Raw genomic sequence first — 17,736 nt, 5'->3', positions numbered from 1 at the left:
GCCATGGTAGAGTTTGTCAAGCTCCTGAATAGGTGTTGTCATCTCTTTTCAACATATGTTGCATCCCACAAAATAGAGAAGGAAGAGCAAGAAAAAAAAAGGTGAGGTTTGAGGTCATAAAGTTCTTTATCCTTATGTAGCCCAGTATACTGAAGCTTTTGCTTTATAGAGTGTCTGTTCTAAATCAAGTGTCTTTTTTTTTTGCTCTTTAGGGCCGCACTTGCGGCATATGGAAGTCCCCAGGCTAGGGGTCTAATCGGAGCTACAGCTGCCGGCCTACACCACAGCCACAGCAAAGCAGGATCTGAGCCACATCTATAACCTACACCACAGCTCATGGCAATGCCAGATCCTTAACCCACTGAGCCAGGTCGGGGATTAAACCTGCATCCTCATGGATACCAGTCGGATTTGTTTCCACTGAGCTACTATGGGAACTCCTAAATCAAGTGTCTTTCTTCCATTGGACCTCTGCTTTTTTTTTTGCCGGCATGCAGAAGCTCCAGGGCCAGGTATCAAACCCATGCCACAGAAGCAACCCAAGCCACTGAGATGACAGCGCCAGATCTTTAACCCACTGCAACACAGTGGGAACTCCAGGATCCCCGATTCTTATAGCAGTGGGTCAGATTTTCTGATGTGAGCAGGTATTTATTTATTATTTTTAGTTTTGAGGGGAGGGGGTTTGCTGGCTATACCTTTAAAAGGATCCACCCATCTATCATGGCAGCATTCCTTTTGTGTTACTACACCAAGTGTCTCAGCAAGCACAGTGAGCTCAACCACCCTTCCTCCTTACTCTCTGGTCTGATACACCCTTTGCTGCTTACCTCCCTTGGGTTTCTAGAATATTCATACTCCAAGTCATGGTTATCACTTGTACTACGTGGTAGGCCTTGTTTATATAGGTGTTTGATATTGGCTGTGGCTTGCAGATGGCTTATTATTTCCAGAGGTTGGAGGGGCAACTATTCAATGTGCTGTTTATGTTTATAGGATTCTCTCTCATGATCGTGAACTCAACAGAATTATAATTAGCACCTTATTTATCTAGAAGTTATATTTTCAAGAACTTTTGATAGATTAAAATTTCTAGGTAATGAAAATGAAGCTTTAAAACCAAATTTTGGAGTTCCCATCTTGGCACAGTGGAAACGAATCCAACTAGGAACCATGAAGTTGTGGGTTTGATCCCTGGCCTCGCTCAGTGGGTTCAGGATCTGGCGTTGCCTTAAGCAGTGGTGTAGGTCACAAATGTGGTTCAGATCCCTAGTTGCTGTGGCTGTGGTGTAGGCCAACAGCTGTAGCTCTGATTCTACTCCTGGCCTGGGAAGCTCCATTTGCCAATGGTGTGGCCCTAAAGAAAAAAGCAAAAATAGGAGTTCCCATCGTGGCGCAGTGGTTAACGAATCCGACTAGGAACCATGAGGTTGCGGGTTCGGTCCCTGCGCTTGCTCAGCGGGTTAAAGATCCGGTGTTGCCGTGAGCTGTGGTGTGGGTTGCAGACGCGGCTCGGATCCTGCGTTGCTGTGGCTCTGGCGTAGGCCAGTGGCTACAGCTCCGATTAGACCCCTAGCCTGGGATTCTCCATATGCCGCGGGAGCAGCCCAAAGAAATAGCAAAAAGACAAAAAAAAAAAAAAAAAAAGCAAAAATAAAATAAAATAAAGAATTATAAAAGTGTGGTGGTCAGAGGCCATTTACTATGAAGATAAACTCTCCATCACTGTATTATGACATATAATTTTTATGTTTGTAGTTATAATTTCTGAGTTATCAAGAGACAGAATACTGGATATAAGTTATTCCTCTTTAAGAGGATAGAAAATATCTTAATATATTTCCAGAATATATTTATCCAAAGGAAGATAGTTTATATCTGAAGGAAAAGTTTTGATTCTTATAAGAATGGAGTGAGGTTTATTTACTGGAAAATTGATTTATGTGATACAGTCCATTATGTAGTGATTTTGGATCAGTGAGTTGTAGCTGTGTCTTTGAAAATATGTATACATTGCTTTTTAAGTTCTTTTTTAATAATAAATTGAACATTTTAAGTTATTACTCAACATATAAAACTATATTTTTTCCCTTTAAAAATATACTTCTATCCATGGAATGAAGTCCATGTAGAATTCTTTTAAAGCATTGAAGACTAGACTCCCCCTATCCTGAAGCAGAAGCTCTAGCTTGTGGAACATTTTGCCCTGTGTACCAGCTGTGACATGTTAAAGCAGATTATGTTATTGCTGTATTTTGAGCCTTGGTTGTGGCTCAGGTGTATTAGTCACTTATAGAAGTATGGGAAAAAGGTAGGATGATCCAGGCACTTCTCATGGTAAGATCATGAAATGATGTCTTCTCTGAGAACCCTCAGAAATCTTCCTTCTCTGTAACTGCCCCATACTGCTCCCTACTCTTGGAGCTACACGGCATCCACTCGTAGTGCAGTAGAGTCTACTTTCCCTTGGAAAAGGGAGTTTGGGGATGGGTAAGGGCTGCACCTAGATTTACAACTGTTCTTTCTTTTCTAAATTAGAAGCTTTAATTTTTTTTTTAAATCTCAGAAATAATATATGAATAGATGCAATGTAAATGACCTTCCATTCATGGCAGTGTATATAAAGCACAAGCTTAAAACCTTCCTTCCCACTTTACTTTTAATCTCACTCTTCTCTCCAGAGCTAATTACCAACACATTTAGAGTATGTCTTTCCAGGCCTTTTTTCTATTCATTTCCCTGTTTTTTCCATTAAACATATATATTAAATGTCTTTACATATTAGTCCCCATAGTTCTATTTTTTATGGCTGCCTGGCATTTCAGAGTAGATTATTCACTTCTCTGCACATTTCTTGAGTGCTTACTCTTTCCAGCACTGTGGTCCTGGAGGTATAAACTAAACTAGGCAGTCTTTGCCCTTATGTAGCATGTATTTTAATGAGTAAGGCAAATGTATTGCTAAATTTATCACACAAATTTCATTGCAACTACAGCACGTAGTATGAAGGAAAAGTTTGTGATGCTGTGAGCATATTTTAGGAGGGCTTCTTTAGGGTATGGGCATGTCTAATGCTTTCAGCGGTACCTTGCTGATGGACTCTTTTTTCAGTGGTTATGCAGCAGTCATTGTTCTTGCTGCAATCTGTATGTTGTGAAATTGACTCCATATGATAAATTTCTCCTGGAATATGTGCATTTCAGATTCTGATAAAATTACCACATGGCTCTCTAAAAAGCTTTGTGTCAGGAGTTCTCCTGCGGCTCAGTGGGTTAAGGATCCGGCGTTGTCACTGTGGCTGCTTAGCTGTGGCGAGAGTTCGATCCCTGGCCTGGGAACTTTCGCATGCCACAGGCACAGACAAAAAAAAAGAAAAAAAAAAAGCTTATGTCAGTTTCCACTGGGAAATAGTCTTAAATTATTTTTAGACTGGATTCTTTGTTTAGAGTTCATTCTCTCTGTCCTTTATCTCGTAGGAAGGAGGAGGAAGAGAGAAGGCGGCGTGAAGAGGAAGAAAGAGAACGTTTGCAAAAGGAGGAAGAAAAACGTAGGAGGGAAGAAGAAGAAAGGCTTAGACGGGAGGAAGAAGAGAGGAGGCGAATAGAAGAAGAGAGGCTTCGGCTGGAGCAGCAGAAGTAAGCTTGTGGTGTGGCTTGTGTTGAAGAAGGAAAAATGGGCTCCCACACCTTCCCCATTGTGTGCCTTAGAGTAATTCTCTGATTTGTTTGGCTGGGAGGTAGACCAGCATTAGTTACTTGCCCTTTGTACCAATGATGTATTATGGAAGAGGACCTCATCTTAAGCATCATGTGGTTGCAAAAAGAGGAATGTGTTAGAAGGATTTGGGATTTGCTCCCAGAAGCCAGGCACTAGAACAGAAGCTGAGGTTGCTTACTTGCTCTCTGTCTCTGGGCCACACAATCTCCTGTCTTTGCTTCACTCAGCTATGTCTCTGTTCCTTCTTCCTGTTGTCTGCAAATTGTTTCTCTGCTTTGGCATATGCAAGGCTGTCCCTGCCTGGTGGATTTATGTGGTCTTTGTTTTCAGGCATCTGACAGACTTGCTGGGATATGAGAGACCCAGTTACACATTCCCAAGCTGGAGAATATAGTTGGTTCAGCCTCTGTCACGTGTCTTTTCCTGGTCCCCTAGTACTGGACTTAGGAGCTGCAGCCATTTCTCATTCTTTCAGGGCTGTGAGAGCAGCCATCTCAGAAGGGACTGGTTCTTCAGGAGGGAGCTGTGGGAACAAGGAAGAAGGGATTAAGGACCATGAAACACTGAGGAGAAGACCTGGGATCCTAGGGGTGGCATGGCCTATATTTTTATTTTATTTATTTATTTTTTGTCTTTTTGCCATTTCTTGGGCCGCTCCCGCGGCATATGGAGGTTCCCAGGCTAGGGGTCAAATCAGAGCTGTAGCTGCCAGCCTACACCAGTGCCACAGCAACGCAGGATCCGAGCCGCGTCTTCGACCTACACCACAGCTCACGGCAACGCCAGATCGTTAACCCACTGAGCAAGGGCAGGGATCGAACCCACAACCTCATGGTTCCTAGTCGGATTCGTTAACCACTGCGCCACGACGGGAACTCCGGCATGGCCTATAGATGAAATACGTGGACATGTGGGCCCGTTGTTTTCTCCTCATCGTATCTGAGTAGACCTCAGAGAAGCTTCAGACTAACCCAGGGCCTCACTCTGCCGTGGAGAGAGACTATGAATGCTGATCTCTTCAGTGGGTGAGCAATGGTAAGGGTCCCTTTGGTGGACCTAGAGTCCTGTTCTGCTGAGGAGTTGGTGAAAATTTACTTTGTTATAATCTATTAACAGATGGCTTTGAGGTCTTTATTGTGATCACATGACTGAGTTAAGTATGTGGTTCCTCTATCGAAAATGAAGAAGAGTAATAGTTTATAGAAATCAGTATCTCTAAACTAAGCATGCCCAGTTAGCATCTTCAGTGTTCCTCTTTAAGGTAGGCTTTACATTAAATGCCAAGGACACTCAGATTTTCGTGGCTTTATTTATACTCACCAGAGCCACCTATAACATGTTTTAGCTCTTACAGCTTTTCATGTACTTAGGTAGAGAAGCCATGACCAATAGTTAAATATCTCATCTCTGCTATAGATGGCAATCCATCCTCTTACAGCATCATGTTTAAAGAGTATAGGCTGGGAATTCCTGTTTGTGGCTCAGTGGTTAACAAACCCAACTACTATCTGTGAGGACACGAGTTCGATCCCTCGTCTCACTCAGTGAATTAAGAATCTGGTATTGCCGGGAGCTATGGTGTAGGTTGCAAACATGGCTCGGATCTGGTGTGACTGTGGCTGTGGCATAGTCTGGCAGCTACAGCTCCGATTCAACCTTTAGCCTGGGAACTTCCATATGCTGTGGGTATGGCCCTAAAAAGACAAAAAAAAAAAAAAAAAAGAGTGTAGACTGTAGCCAAACTCTGTAGACGTGAATCCTGGCTCTGGCATCTACTAGCAGTGTAATCTTGGGCAGGTTACTGAACGCTTCCATTTCCTGTTCGGGAAACCCTGCCTTAGAGGGTGGTTGTGAGACCTCAGTGGGTTAGTGCATGAAGTGCCCTGAACACTGCCGGGCACGTAGTAAGGGCGCAATAAATGTTAATAGTGATGATGGTGATGATGATGCTGGTGATGCTGGTGTGCTTATTCTCCCTCTCCATCCTAAATTTTCTGTGGAAAACCTAAGTGAAAAATTAGAGGCCAAGTTTATTTTCTTAAATCTTTCTTTTGAGCCTAGGACATACGCTGATTGGTATACATTACCAGCTTAGTCATTTTTAAGAGTTACACATTTTAAAAATAAATAACAAGGACATTTTATTTTGTCATGAACAATCAATCTCCTGTAGTCAGACTAGTGTATATTTTTTAATGTTTTTAGGCAGCAGATAATGGCAGCTTTAAACTCCCAGACTGCCGTGCAGTTCCAGCAGTATGCAGCCCAACAGTATCCAGGGAACTACGAACAGCAGCAAATTCTCATCCGCCAGTTGCAGGAGCAGCACTATCAGCAGTATATGCAGCAGTTGTATCAAGTCCAGCTTGCACAGCAACAGGTATGATAGATAACCCCCGATTTCAGCCTTAGAGAGGGTTTTTAGTTTCAAGTTCTTTTCTAACAGTTGCTAATGAATTTTGCATTAGCCAACCTCTCAGGTATAAAGTAACTTTTAGGTGACCTTTATTAAGGGAGATTTTAGCATCGCACTGGCAATTATGAAAGAAAGTATATATCAAAGCACCAAACGATGTGACCACTATTATATTGTCCTAAGGGTATTTGGGAGTTGTATGGACCTGGTATCATTCCAGAGAGTCTGACATCGACTTCTAAGAGTGGTGCTGGAACCGTGAGGACTTGGGTGATTAGTGTTAGTTCAAGGACATCCTTCAGGCAGAGTGCTATCAGAGATAGGCCCATACAGCTTCTAATTGAAGAACCCCATCCCCTAAGGCAGAGCTGGTTGGGTTCATCCTGACCTTTGTGTGGGGTCCAGTAGCTACCGTGCTCTCCTGCAGCACACTGGTGGTCCTCAGCATCCTGCTCCCGTATATTTGCTTCTACCTGTAGCAGTAGGTGTCTTAGGGGCAGGATGTGGACTGAAGGTCAGATACCACTGGGATGCTGTCCTGGCTTTGCCATTACCTTGTTTGATCTCAGGCAAGTTACCTGTTGCTCTGATTTTTTTTCTGCCTTTTCTCCTGGTCATTAAGAATAGGACATAAAATCCTGGTACCGGTCTTGTTACCCTCACAGGATTATCACAGGAAAAATAGTTTTCTCTGTGAAAATATTTGGCACATGGGGAAGATAACTGATGTTACATTCATTTTTTACATCTTGCGGAGGCATAGAATACCTTCTTAAAGTTAACCTAGCTAAGTTTACTTATTTAATTTTCACTTAGAGAGCAGTTACTACCTCTCAAAATAATCTGAGTGAAGACAAGTGTTACATTATAGTTGCTCGCCATTTTTTGCTAGATGAAGTAATCTTTTTTGTTTTGCCAAGCTCTTTAAATTCCTTAAATATTAATGTCCTTACAGTATTTCCCCCATGTCTTTAGCACTAGTGAGCTGTTAAAAGGCACTGCAGGTTTTGTGTAATCCATAGAAGAGGAAGATGATGGCAAACCAGTTATTCAGGATAATAAGTGGTATTTGTGTAGTATTTCTTTCCTGTCCTCTAAAGCCTGTTTCTATTTTAGCATAACACTCCCCCTTTCCTGCTGCTTTAATGGACATTGAGGTAATTTTTAAGAGGATAGTTCATACACACTGTCCTGCTTATACATTGCTGTCATTTAGTGAGAACAAAATCAAATGGTGGAAAACTAAGAATCTTTGAAGCTGAATTGGAAAGCTATAGTTTAGATTTTAGTGATCAAACTCAGATTATCAAATCGATTGCTTTTCTCAGGGAAGAGAGAAGGAAAGGGACTGGGGAAGGAGCTTCAGCCTCAGAAAGTGTTTATTTTTATATAAATACTGACCAAAGTGACAAAATGAGAACACATTAATTTGGGGGTGTAGTTTCCTGGGTGTTTGTTACTTTATTTCTGTACCTTTCTGTGCTTATACAAACTTGCCAGAGTATAGAGGAGAGATTGTGTAAATAAATAATTACACTCTGTTATGTATAATAGATGTATATTCATAGGCAGTGGGGTCCTGGTACCAGGAGTCAGTTGTTCATTCTGCTAGAGTTTCAAGAAGGGCTTAAAATGGAGAGGGACCATTTGAGCTGACCTATTGATCATCAACAGAAATGCTTTTTTGGCTTTCCTGTCATGCAGCAAATGTTCTGAGTGTGCTGACTTGTTTTGGTTGTATGTACTTTTTCTGGAAGCTGGTACTTTAGAAAACTGATATGGAAATTACTGAGAATCTAGGCCTTGGAAGAAGGTATTTTAAAATCTTTGCTTTATTAGCCTGCACTAGCAGCAGAGAGAGGTGTTGCTGTTTAAGTACCTGGTTTGTAAATGAGATGTTAAATGAAATGTGTATATGGATATGCTAAAATATATCATTATCCCAGACCATGAGATTATAAAATCTTTTTGTCCTATATTTTCTTTTTTTTTTAATTGTTGTAAACATATGTTCACTTATTATAACAGTGTTTTAGTTTAAAAAGTTACTTAAATGCCCAGATGCTCAATAGTGGATCAGATAAATAAATTCTGTATTTCATAGTGGCATATCCTATATCACTACAAACAAAATACAGTTATAACTACTTTTGACATTAGAGATGAGCCTCACAAACAAATGTTGAGTAAAAGAAGCCAGACACAAAAAGAGCATATATTACAAAATTTCATTATATAACTTTAGTTAAAAACAAGCAAAGAAAATCTATAAGGTTACAAGTCAGAATAGTTGTTACCCTTTGAGGGGTACCAGGGAGGGTTCTGGGATACAGGTAATACCTAGATCTGGGTGTTGGTTACATGGTTGTGTTTGGCTGATGAAAATTGATCAAGGTGTACATTTATGATTTTCTTTACTTTTCTATGTGTACGTTGTAATTCAATTAAAGTTTCCTTCAAAAGTTAAATAATACTAGGCATTTCTAGTAGTATTAAATATTTTCCATCTTGGAGTTCCCATTGTAGCTCAGTGATAATGAACCTGACTAGTATCCATAAGGATGCAGATTCGGTCCCTGTCCTTGCTCAGTGGGTTAAGGATCCGGTGTTGCCATGAGCTGTGGTGTGGGTTGAAGATGTTTTAAGATCCCGAGTTGCTGTGGCTGTGGTATAGACTGGCAGCTGAAGCTTCAATTTGACCCCTAGCCTGGGAACCTCCATATGCTGCAGGTGTGGCCCTAAAAAGCAAAAAATAAAAAATAAAATAAAATAAAATAAAAATATATATGTATGTATGTATATAAAATATCCATCTTGATACAAGAGAGGAATGTCCCAAAGTACTTGTCTTTTGGGCTTAAGATGTTTTTATTCTCCTGTCTTGACTCAGAGAACATTTTGACTTCAAGTTTATGAATATACATATTTTAATCAATTATGTCAAACTGATGAATTTTCATTAAGAAAGTGTCTTGACCCCAAACTCCATTTTATTAAGCCTATTTGATTTTTAGGTCAATATTCTTTATTTTTTTTTAACAGTTTTTCATTTAATTGTGATAAGAATTTTTCTGTATTTAGTTTAGAATTAAGATTTAGTTTATTGATTTTTTTTTTTTTTTGTCTTTTTGTCTTTTTTTTGTTGTTGTTGTTGTTGCTGTTGTTGCTATTTCTTGGGCCGCTCCCGCGGCATATGGAGGTTCCCAGGCTAGGGGTCCAATCGGAGCTGTAGCCACCGGCCTACGCCAGAGCCACAGCAACCCGGGATCCGAGCCGCGTCTGCAACCTACACCACAGCTCACGGCAACGCCGGATCCTTAACCCACTGAGCAAGGGCAGGGACCGAACCCGCAACCTCATGGTTCCTAATCGGATTCGTTAACCACTGCGCCACGACGGGAACTCCTGATTTTCTTTGTTCATATTTGATATGTTGGTTACTTTGGAAGCCCTTACCAGATTTAACCAGTTACAGCTTCTGCCTTTGTGAATTTTCTTCTGTATTTCTACCAAGCTTAATTTTTTTCTGATTCAAATTTTACATATCTGAATTTGATGAAGAGATTTTCCTCTATCAGTTTTAAGAACAAATGTTACTGTATTCAGTTTTTACTTATAATAATTTTATTTTGGGTTTTTTTTTTTTTTTTTTTTTTTTTTGGTCTTCTTTGCCTTTTCTAGGGCTACTCCCTAGGCATATGGAAGTTCTCAGGCTAGGGGTCAAATCGGAACTGTAGCTGCCAGCCTACGCCAGAGCCACAGCAACACACCAGATCCAAGCCGCATCTGCGACCTACACCACAGCTCATGGCAACGCTGGATCCTTAACCCACTGAGCAAGGCCAGGGACCGAACCTGCAACCTCATGGTTCCTAGTTGGATTCATTAACCACTGTGCCACGATGGGAACTCCAGGTTGATTATTTTTACTTAATTTTTCCTGGTTAGTTTTTCTAGTGATCCTCAGTTACAGTTTTTTGTTTGTATCAACATTTTGACATTTTTAGCTATCATTTTGATATTGTGCTCCTAATATTCATTGTATATAGCATAAAAACCGGTAAAAAGTTTATTAGTTTCTTGGAGCATTGTGTTATTTGATAGGGCAAAAACATGGCATCAGAATGCATTTCAGGACAGATATCCCATTTTTAGCCTTCCCAGTCAGTATATCTTCACTTTTTCTTGACTTACAGGCAGCGTTACAGAAACAACAGGAAGTAGCAGTAGCTGGGGCTTCTTTGCCTACATCGTCAAAAGTGAATACACCTGCACCAGGTGATATGATGTCAGTTAATGGACAGGCCAAAAACCACAGTGACAATTCTGAAAAAGAGCTTGAACCAGAAACTGCGGAAGAAGCCCTGGAGAATGGACCAAAAGGTACAGTTTGGCATATGTGTTCATCCATCCAGATGCCATAATTCAGACTTCTTGAAAAGCCAGAGTCAGGAAGTCAGGTTAAGTAGTTTTGAGAGCAGTTAATATATATATGTGAGAGTTAAATGCTTTTCACTCTTTTTAGTCGGAATCTGATGCTTCTGGTAGCCCTGAGAATAGAAGAGCAGATTCGATGTCCTTTGACACATTGGGGTTGTCTTATGTTATTGGTTATCGGTATTGTGACACATGGTGTCCAAATTAGCAGCTTAAAATAAATGAAACATTTATCATCGCTCACAAATTCTGTGGGTCAGGAATTCAGGAGCCACTTAGCTGAGTGGTAGTAGTTCTAGCCTTTTATGAGGTTGTGGTCAAGGTGTCAGCTGGGATTGCAGTGATGTGAAGGTTTGACCAGGGTTAGAGGCTCTGCTTCCAAAATCATTCTCTCACAGGACTGGCAAGTTTGTGCTGGCTCTTGGCAGGAGGGCCTCAGTTCCTTGGCCCATGAAGCCTCTCTGTAGGGCTGCTTTGCGTGTCCTCCTTCAGAGTGCATGATCCAAAAGAAAACAAGGCAGAAGTGGGAGTGTCTTCTTATGTCCTAATGGAAGTAATACATCAGCACTCCTGACATATTCTGTTGGTTACACGTACCAACCCTGCTGTTTTGGGTGGTGACCTCACAAGTATGTGACTACCCAGAGGGGAAGATCACTGGGGCCATCTTGGAGGCTGGCTAGCATATATTACAGTATATTTTTTGAGACAAAAGCACCATATTACGGAGTAGATAACTTAGAATTTTCACAGATCTACTTACCTTTTCATGGGCAGCTCATTCATTCATTTTAATGGTTGGAGTTCCCACTGTAGTGCATAGGGTTAAGGATCCAGTGTTGCCTCCATGGCAGCAAGGGTTGGATCCCCAGCCTGGCGTCATGGGTTGAGGATCCAGCCTTGCCGCAGCTGTGGCATAGGTTGCAGCTGCGACTTGGATTCAGTCCCTGGCCTGAGAACTTCCATATGCTGCAGATGTGGTCCAAAAGAAAAAAAGGAGAAAAAAAAAAAAGGTTGAATGTTTTCTGAGTGTCAAGCTATAGCAGTGAAGCAGATAACACACATAACAATGTAAACTGTGGCTGTGTTAAGTTCTGTGATGGCGAGAGGGGGTCCATTATAGTTTGAGAGCATGTCATGTGGGAGATAGGACCCAGTTCTGGAGGTCACCAGAGGTTTTCCTGAGAAGGGGACAGGAAGCACCAAAGTGCAGTGTGGCCTGCTGTAGATCCAGGACTTGGAGGACTGAGAAATCTGAGGAAAGAGGCCGAGTTCACTAAGCAGGAAGGGAGAGATCATCTCAGTGGCCACGCTGATCAGAGATGGTGGTGGCTCATAAGACGGTCGGTTTCAGAGATCTCCCTTGCGTTTTTGGAACAAGTAACAAAAAGTTTCAGAAAGGATCTTGAAATACCTTGGTTCATATCCCTCCTCCCCTTTTTTTTTTCCTATGAAGAGTTCACCAGTATTTTCAAAGGAGTCTTTTACCAAAGACTCTATGAATGACTCTGGGAAACCTATTGAGTAGTCCAGTGTACAGAGATACTGCTCATAACAAGACTTGACCCCTTTTTACTCAGTCACTAGTGGTTCCATTCCTGTTTTTCTCTTTCTTTAGAATAGCCCCTCCCTCACTGTAAATTAACTGTGCTTAAAAAAAAAAAAAAAAAGGCTCCTCCTCTTGAACTTTGCACTTTGATTTATTCAGAGGTCAGGACTTTTTTCAAGGTCCAGATTTCTCTATTTGTTAGAATGTTTCCCTGTCCTCAGCTAGGAAGTTTCCAAGGTCATTCTTTTTTTTTTTTTAAAGTCTTTTTAGGGCCGCAACCATATGGGGGTTCCCAGGCTAGGGGTCAAATTGGAGCTGCAGCTGCCAGCCTACATCACAGCTCACAGCAGCACCAGATCCTTAACCCAGTGAGTGAGGCCAGGGATCAAACCTGCATCCTCGTGGATATTAGTCAGATTCGTCTCTGCTGCCACAAGGGGAACTCCATCCAAGGTCATTCTTAAATCCCCATGTGCACTTAGCATTGGGAAAAACCCTTCTAAGAAAATGGATGTTGGAGTTCCTGTTGTGGCACAGCAGAACCGAATCTGACTAGGAACCATGAGGTTGCAGGTTTGATCCCTGTCCTCGCTCAGTGGGTTAAGGATCTGGCATTGCTGTGAGCTGTGGTGTAGGTCACAGACACATTGCTCTGGTTGTGGCGTAGGGAGGCAGCAGCAGCTCCGATTAGACCCCTCGCCTGGAAACCTCCATATGCTGTGGGAAGGGCCCTAAAAAGACAAAAAACAAAGAAAGAAAGAAAATGGATGTTACTTGAAGTGGTATGATGAGCTCTGAATACCTGTGACATTGTCCAGATGTAGTGGTCTAGGGGGAGACCTCCCTGGGGAGGCTTTAATAGTCCTCTGGGTCCTCCATCCAAGGCAGGCCAGATTGCACTTGGTGCCTCCATGGGGCTGGCCGGTGGTCTTGTGCAGATATTGCTGCCTGCAGGTGAAGGCTCAGCTTCTTCAGCCTTTGTAATTGCTGTTGCCTTTAGAATCTCTTCCAGTAATAGCGGCTCCATCCATGTGGACACGGCCCCAGATCAGAGACTTTAAGGAGAAGATTCGGCAGGACTCGGATTCTGTGATTACAGTGGGCCGAGGAGAAGTGGTCACTGTTCGAGTACCCACCCATGAAGAAGGATCGTATCTCTTTTGGGAATTTGCTACAGACAATTATGACATTGGGTTTGGGGTGTATTTTGAATGGACAGACTCTCCAAACACTGCTGTCAGCGTCCATGTCAGTGAGTCCAGCGATGATGACGACGAGGAGGAAGGTAGAGCCATTGCTCCAGATTCAGTCTCTGGGTTGTGTGTTGGCAAAAATGGTAGCAGTTGAGGAGTTCTCTTGTGACACAGCAGGTTAAGGATCTTGTGTTGTCACTGGAGCAGTTCACGTCACTGCTATGGCACAGGTTCAGTCCCTGGTCTGGGGACTTTCACATGCTGCAGGTGCAGCCAAAAGAAGATGGTAGCAGTTGAGATGTCAGCCAGCCTTACGCGTCCTGATTAGCACTTCATGGACAGGAATCAGTGGCTTCATTGATGGGAGCTTGGGCTGAAAAGCTTGTGAGAGAAGGTAGCCTTCTAAGGGACGGGGGTCTGAACATGAATTCTTTTGAATGCCAGGAAGGCCTTTTAGCAGTTTATTTTTTTTCTGAATACCATTTTACTTCAAGCCTATGCATTGAAAAGCCAGTTGTGCAAGCTCATTTTGAAAAAATTTTTAAAAGCAGGAAAGAAATTCTGCTCACTCTGGAATTTGTCTAAATTTATATTTCTGATAGCAGCTTTTTAGTGATTATTCTAAGGGTTTTTTGGCTGTACCTGCAGCACGTGGAAGGTCCTGGACCAGGACTGGAACCCTTGCCATAGGTGTAACCAGAGTCCCAGCAGTGACATCGCCAGATCCTTAACCCACTGAGCCACAAGAGAACACCCTAAGATTTTTGTTAATGTCAGTACAGAAACTCATCAGAACATCTTAACTAAAAAATGTTCATTGTTCTTCCCTGTTTCACTAGAGTGAAATTTTTTTCTCTAAGTAAAGTGTCACCAAGGACAGCCTAAATTCCTGTCTTGGTCTAGGAATTTCCTGGTGGTACAGTGGGTTAAGGACCCAGTGTTGTTACTGCTGTGACTTGGATTTGATCCTTGGGCCAGGAATTTCTGCCTGCCACAGGCACAGCCAAAAAAAAAAAAAAAAAAAAAACTATTTTGGTCTAGGAAGTACATTGTAAAATGTATTGCTTACTAATTAAGAAGATGCTCTCCTTAATTTTGCTGTCCAGAAAAGTTAGGACACAGAGTTTTTTGTACACATCTACTAAGCTTTTAGCTATTTGTTGACTTGGTTGAGAGTAATATGGAAGGGGTGCCCTGGCTGGGAGAAGGGGAAAGCACCTTTGGTTCTTGCCCTAACTCACTTTTCAGGTGACACATAAACAAACTGCTTATTCTTTTTTTTTTTTTTCAAAATGATTTTGCCATTTTATTTTCTTTTTAATTTTTTATTATAGTTGATTTACAGTGTTCTTTCAATATCTGGTGTATAGCAAAGTGGCCCAATTATATGTATATACACATACATCCTTTTTTTCACATTATCTTCCACCATATCCCATCCTGGGCTGTACAGCAGTCCCTCATTGCTTACCCATCACATTGCTTATTCTTGACAAGTGTTGGTAATCATAGCAGCTATACTGGGCTAAATTCAAAGAGGTACCTGTTGGAGGTGCATGGAGGGAGGCTAAAAGTTCAGTCAGCTTCTGACATAACAAGTTCAGTATATTACCACACCAAGACACTTCAGGCCCTCTGGGGTCACGTATGACAATACACACACAGGTCAGTATCATTTAGGTGCTTCTTTGTCTTATGTGGCATTTTGTTTTCAGCAGGCTCTATTTCTGAGTACCACTAGCAAGGTAAAATGTTGCCCATGAGTATTACTGACTGAACCAGAAAGAAAAAATATAAGAGTGAATTAAAAACTCAAAAACAGCATTTAGCCGTACGATTCCTTATGAGGCCACCGTCCACCCATGTCTTGTCTACACTGTGTGTTTTATTTTGTGAGGGGGGTCCTTTTAACGTGGTTGAAGATGGAAGGGGAGTCTTTGTTGCTTTGGTTTTTTTCCATTGGGTCTAAAAGATGAAGGGGTTTGTTTTCTTCGAAAAGAAATATCCATTTTTCTTTGTTTCCACCTTTCTGTGGTAATTCTCCACTTTATTGTTTCCAGGTTCCAAGTCTTTGCTTAAATTGATGAAAGATGCATTATTCATTTTTCCCAGTAACCTTTAATTTTATGGCTTTTGAACACAATTTGGATTTTGAATTACTGAGCCCAGTAATCTGTTTGATGGCTATCCCTCTGGGCAGTAGTGTGTATTTTGAATGGCTCTCTATTTCTCATTCACAAATGAGGGGCATTTAAAATATTTTAAGTAGTACTGCTATGATAAAGCAAATATGATTTGGGCTTATTTATAAGGGTGTCATCTCCTTTTTTAAGAAATAAACTTTTAATTTTAGAATAGTTTCAGATTTACAGAAGTATTACAAAGTTATACAAAGAGTTCCTGTATATCTTAACATCTTACATTGTACTGTGGTACATTCATCAAAACCATTGAACCAATATTGATGAGTTATTATTAACTAAAGTCCGTATTTATTCAGATTTCCTTAGTTTTTACCTAATGTTCCAGGGTCCCATCCCGGATACCACGTTACAGCTTTATCTCCTTAAGCTTCTCGAGACTGTGAGCTTCTTAGACCTTCCTGGTTTAAAATTCCTAATAGTGGCTGTTGACTGTCTTCATATAATGGACTCATGTCTCTAAAATTTATTCTGCCATATTACAAACCTTAAAGTCTTTTAAAATCTGTTCTGAATACTCCTTTTATCTTCCTTGAGGCTGTTCATATTTAATATGTTAAACTGAACATTTTAAGCTGCTTCGTAATTTTCTCATTCCTATAGATTTCTACAGGTAGTTTTTTTTCATATCATTATAGTTCAGAAAATTAATAACTGAGGTAAAGCTTGAATCCAAGCTTATTTTTGGCCACTGCGATCATCCCTAGCTTACGCAGGCCTAATGAAAATAATTGAATTTTCAGTGTGTCTCGGAATGTCCACCTGTCTACTGTGGCTTTCTCATTTTACTCTTTATATTTAAAACAAATAGAAAATAACAGTGCTTGTAAGCTCCCTTCCTCCAACAAGAGAGGACTTTCACACTGTTGAGGGAGGAGGATCTTACTCAGATGAGTGAGGTGCCTCTTGTTGGGAGGAATTAGGAATTGAATGGATGGGAAAGGGGGAAAGGGGACTCAGAAATGGGAGCAGTGGTCCGAGGACAGAGGCGAGAGAGGATGCTGACTGCTGCTGCCCCCAGTGCTTGGTTCCCAGCAGTTGCTCGGGAGTGTAAAGGAATCAGAACGTGTTCACATGCATACAGTTGTAGAGCGGACTGAGAGATTCCTACCAAGCAGTTTCTCAAAGAAAGGGTGGAGTTTAGAATGCTTGACACATATGTGGTTTTCCTGGACCTGTTCACACTAACTGGTCTCTGTCCTTTCTCACAGAAAACATCAGTTCTGAAGAGAAAGCCAAAAAGAATGCCAACAAGCCTGTGCTGGATGAGATTGTGCCTGTGTACCGGCGGGACTGTCACGAAGAGGTGTATGCTGGCAGCCACCAGTATCCAGGGAGAGGGGTCTATCTCCTCAAGTTTGACAACTCTTACTCCTTGTGGAGGTCTAAATCAGTCTACTACAGAGTCTATTACACTAGATAAAGATGTTACAGAGTTTAGAGTTGGGCAGAAGATGGCATTTAAATTGGAAATTTCTTTTGACTCGGGGAGCATTGCAGTCAGTGTTTGCCCTGTTGATTTTGGTGTGATGATCTGTGAACTCTTGTTGGGGATCAGGATTTCCTTGAAACTCTTTAGCATTAATACTTTGGGGTAAAAGGGATCCCTCAGACTCATCCAGCCCTTCGGTGCTGACCAGCAGAGTCACTAGTGGATGCCGACGTTACATGAGCTATGTGTTAAATCTTTAAAGTCTCCAAAATAAACATCCCAACCTTGACCCCACCTGGCTGATGGTTTAGTCCATTGCTGCCCGCTCTACTTACATGTTTTATGAGAGCCCATAGTTACAGTGCCCTCTAATTTGAAATCCTGTGTTAATAGTCTACATGAGGTACATCTGACTTTGATCGCAGGTCACCATTTTTAAAACTTAAAAACGTAAGACCTCACAGATTATAGTAGAAAAAGAAATTGCCTAAATTTGATCTTGTTCTGAATGACCTAGATTGTTTTTGCTTCCGGTGCAACTGTTTAGTTGAGAGTTATATCACAGATAATTATTTTCTGAATAATCTTAATATAGAATGTTCAAACACAATTGATAATTGAACTGTCAGGATACATAGAACACTTCAAACATCCGTCTTGGCAAACCTCCACAAACTCGGTTTTTTTCTCTTCATCTGGTACTCGTGCTACCAGTAGCAAAGCAAAATTAATTCATTTTCTTGTCTTGATTTGGCTTTATAGAGCATCTCAAATTGAAACTTTTCTATATA

General features: G+C 41.3%; 1 protein-coding gene across 1 annotated transcript; it reads left to right on the top strand.

The window, feature by feature from the left end:
• ACBD3 (acyl-CoA binding domain containing 3) lies at nucleotides 1–17,239 on the top strand (the record flags this gene model as incomplete). Its single annotated transcript, NM_001009581.1, is given in 7 exon segments — nucleotides 1–101; nucleotides 3,477–3,635; nucleotides 5,923–6,097; nucleotides 10,330–10,516; nucleotides 13,120–13,404; nucleotides 13,704–13,706; nucleotides 16,725–17,239. Coding segments are annotated over 7 exon segments (1,119 nt in total). The 3' UTR covers nucleotides 16,937–17,239.
• Between the last annotated feature and the right edge of the window lie 497 nt (nucleotides 17,240–17,736).

Source organism: Sus scrofa, chromosome 10 (assembly GCF_054392235.1).
Source record: "Sus scrofa isolate SSC_HxYL_T2T_F1_AM1 chromosome 10, Sscrofa_HxYL_maternal_Yorkshire_Landrace_v2.0, whole genome shotgun sequence".
NCBI lineage: Eukaryota > Metazoa > Chordata > Mammalia > Artiodactyla > Suidae > Sus > Sus scrofa.
The sequence above is the reverse complement of the archived record's forward strand: the minus strand, read 5'-3'. Positions and strand labels throughout refer to the sequence as shown.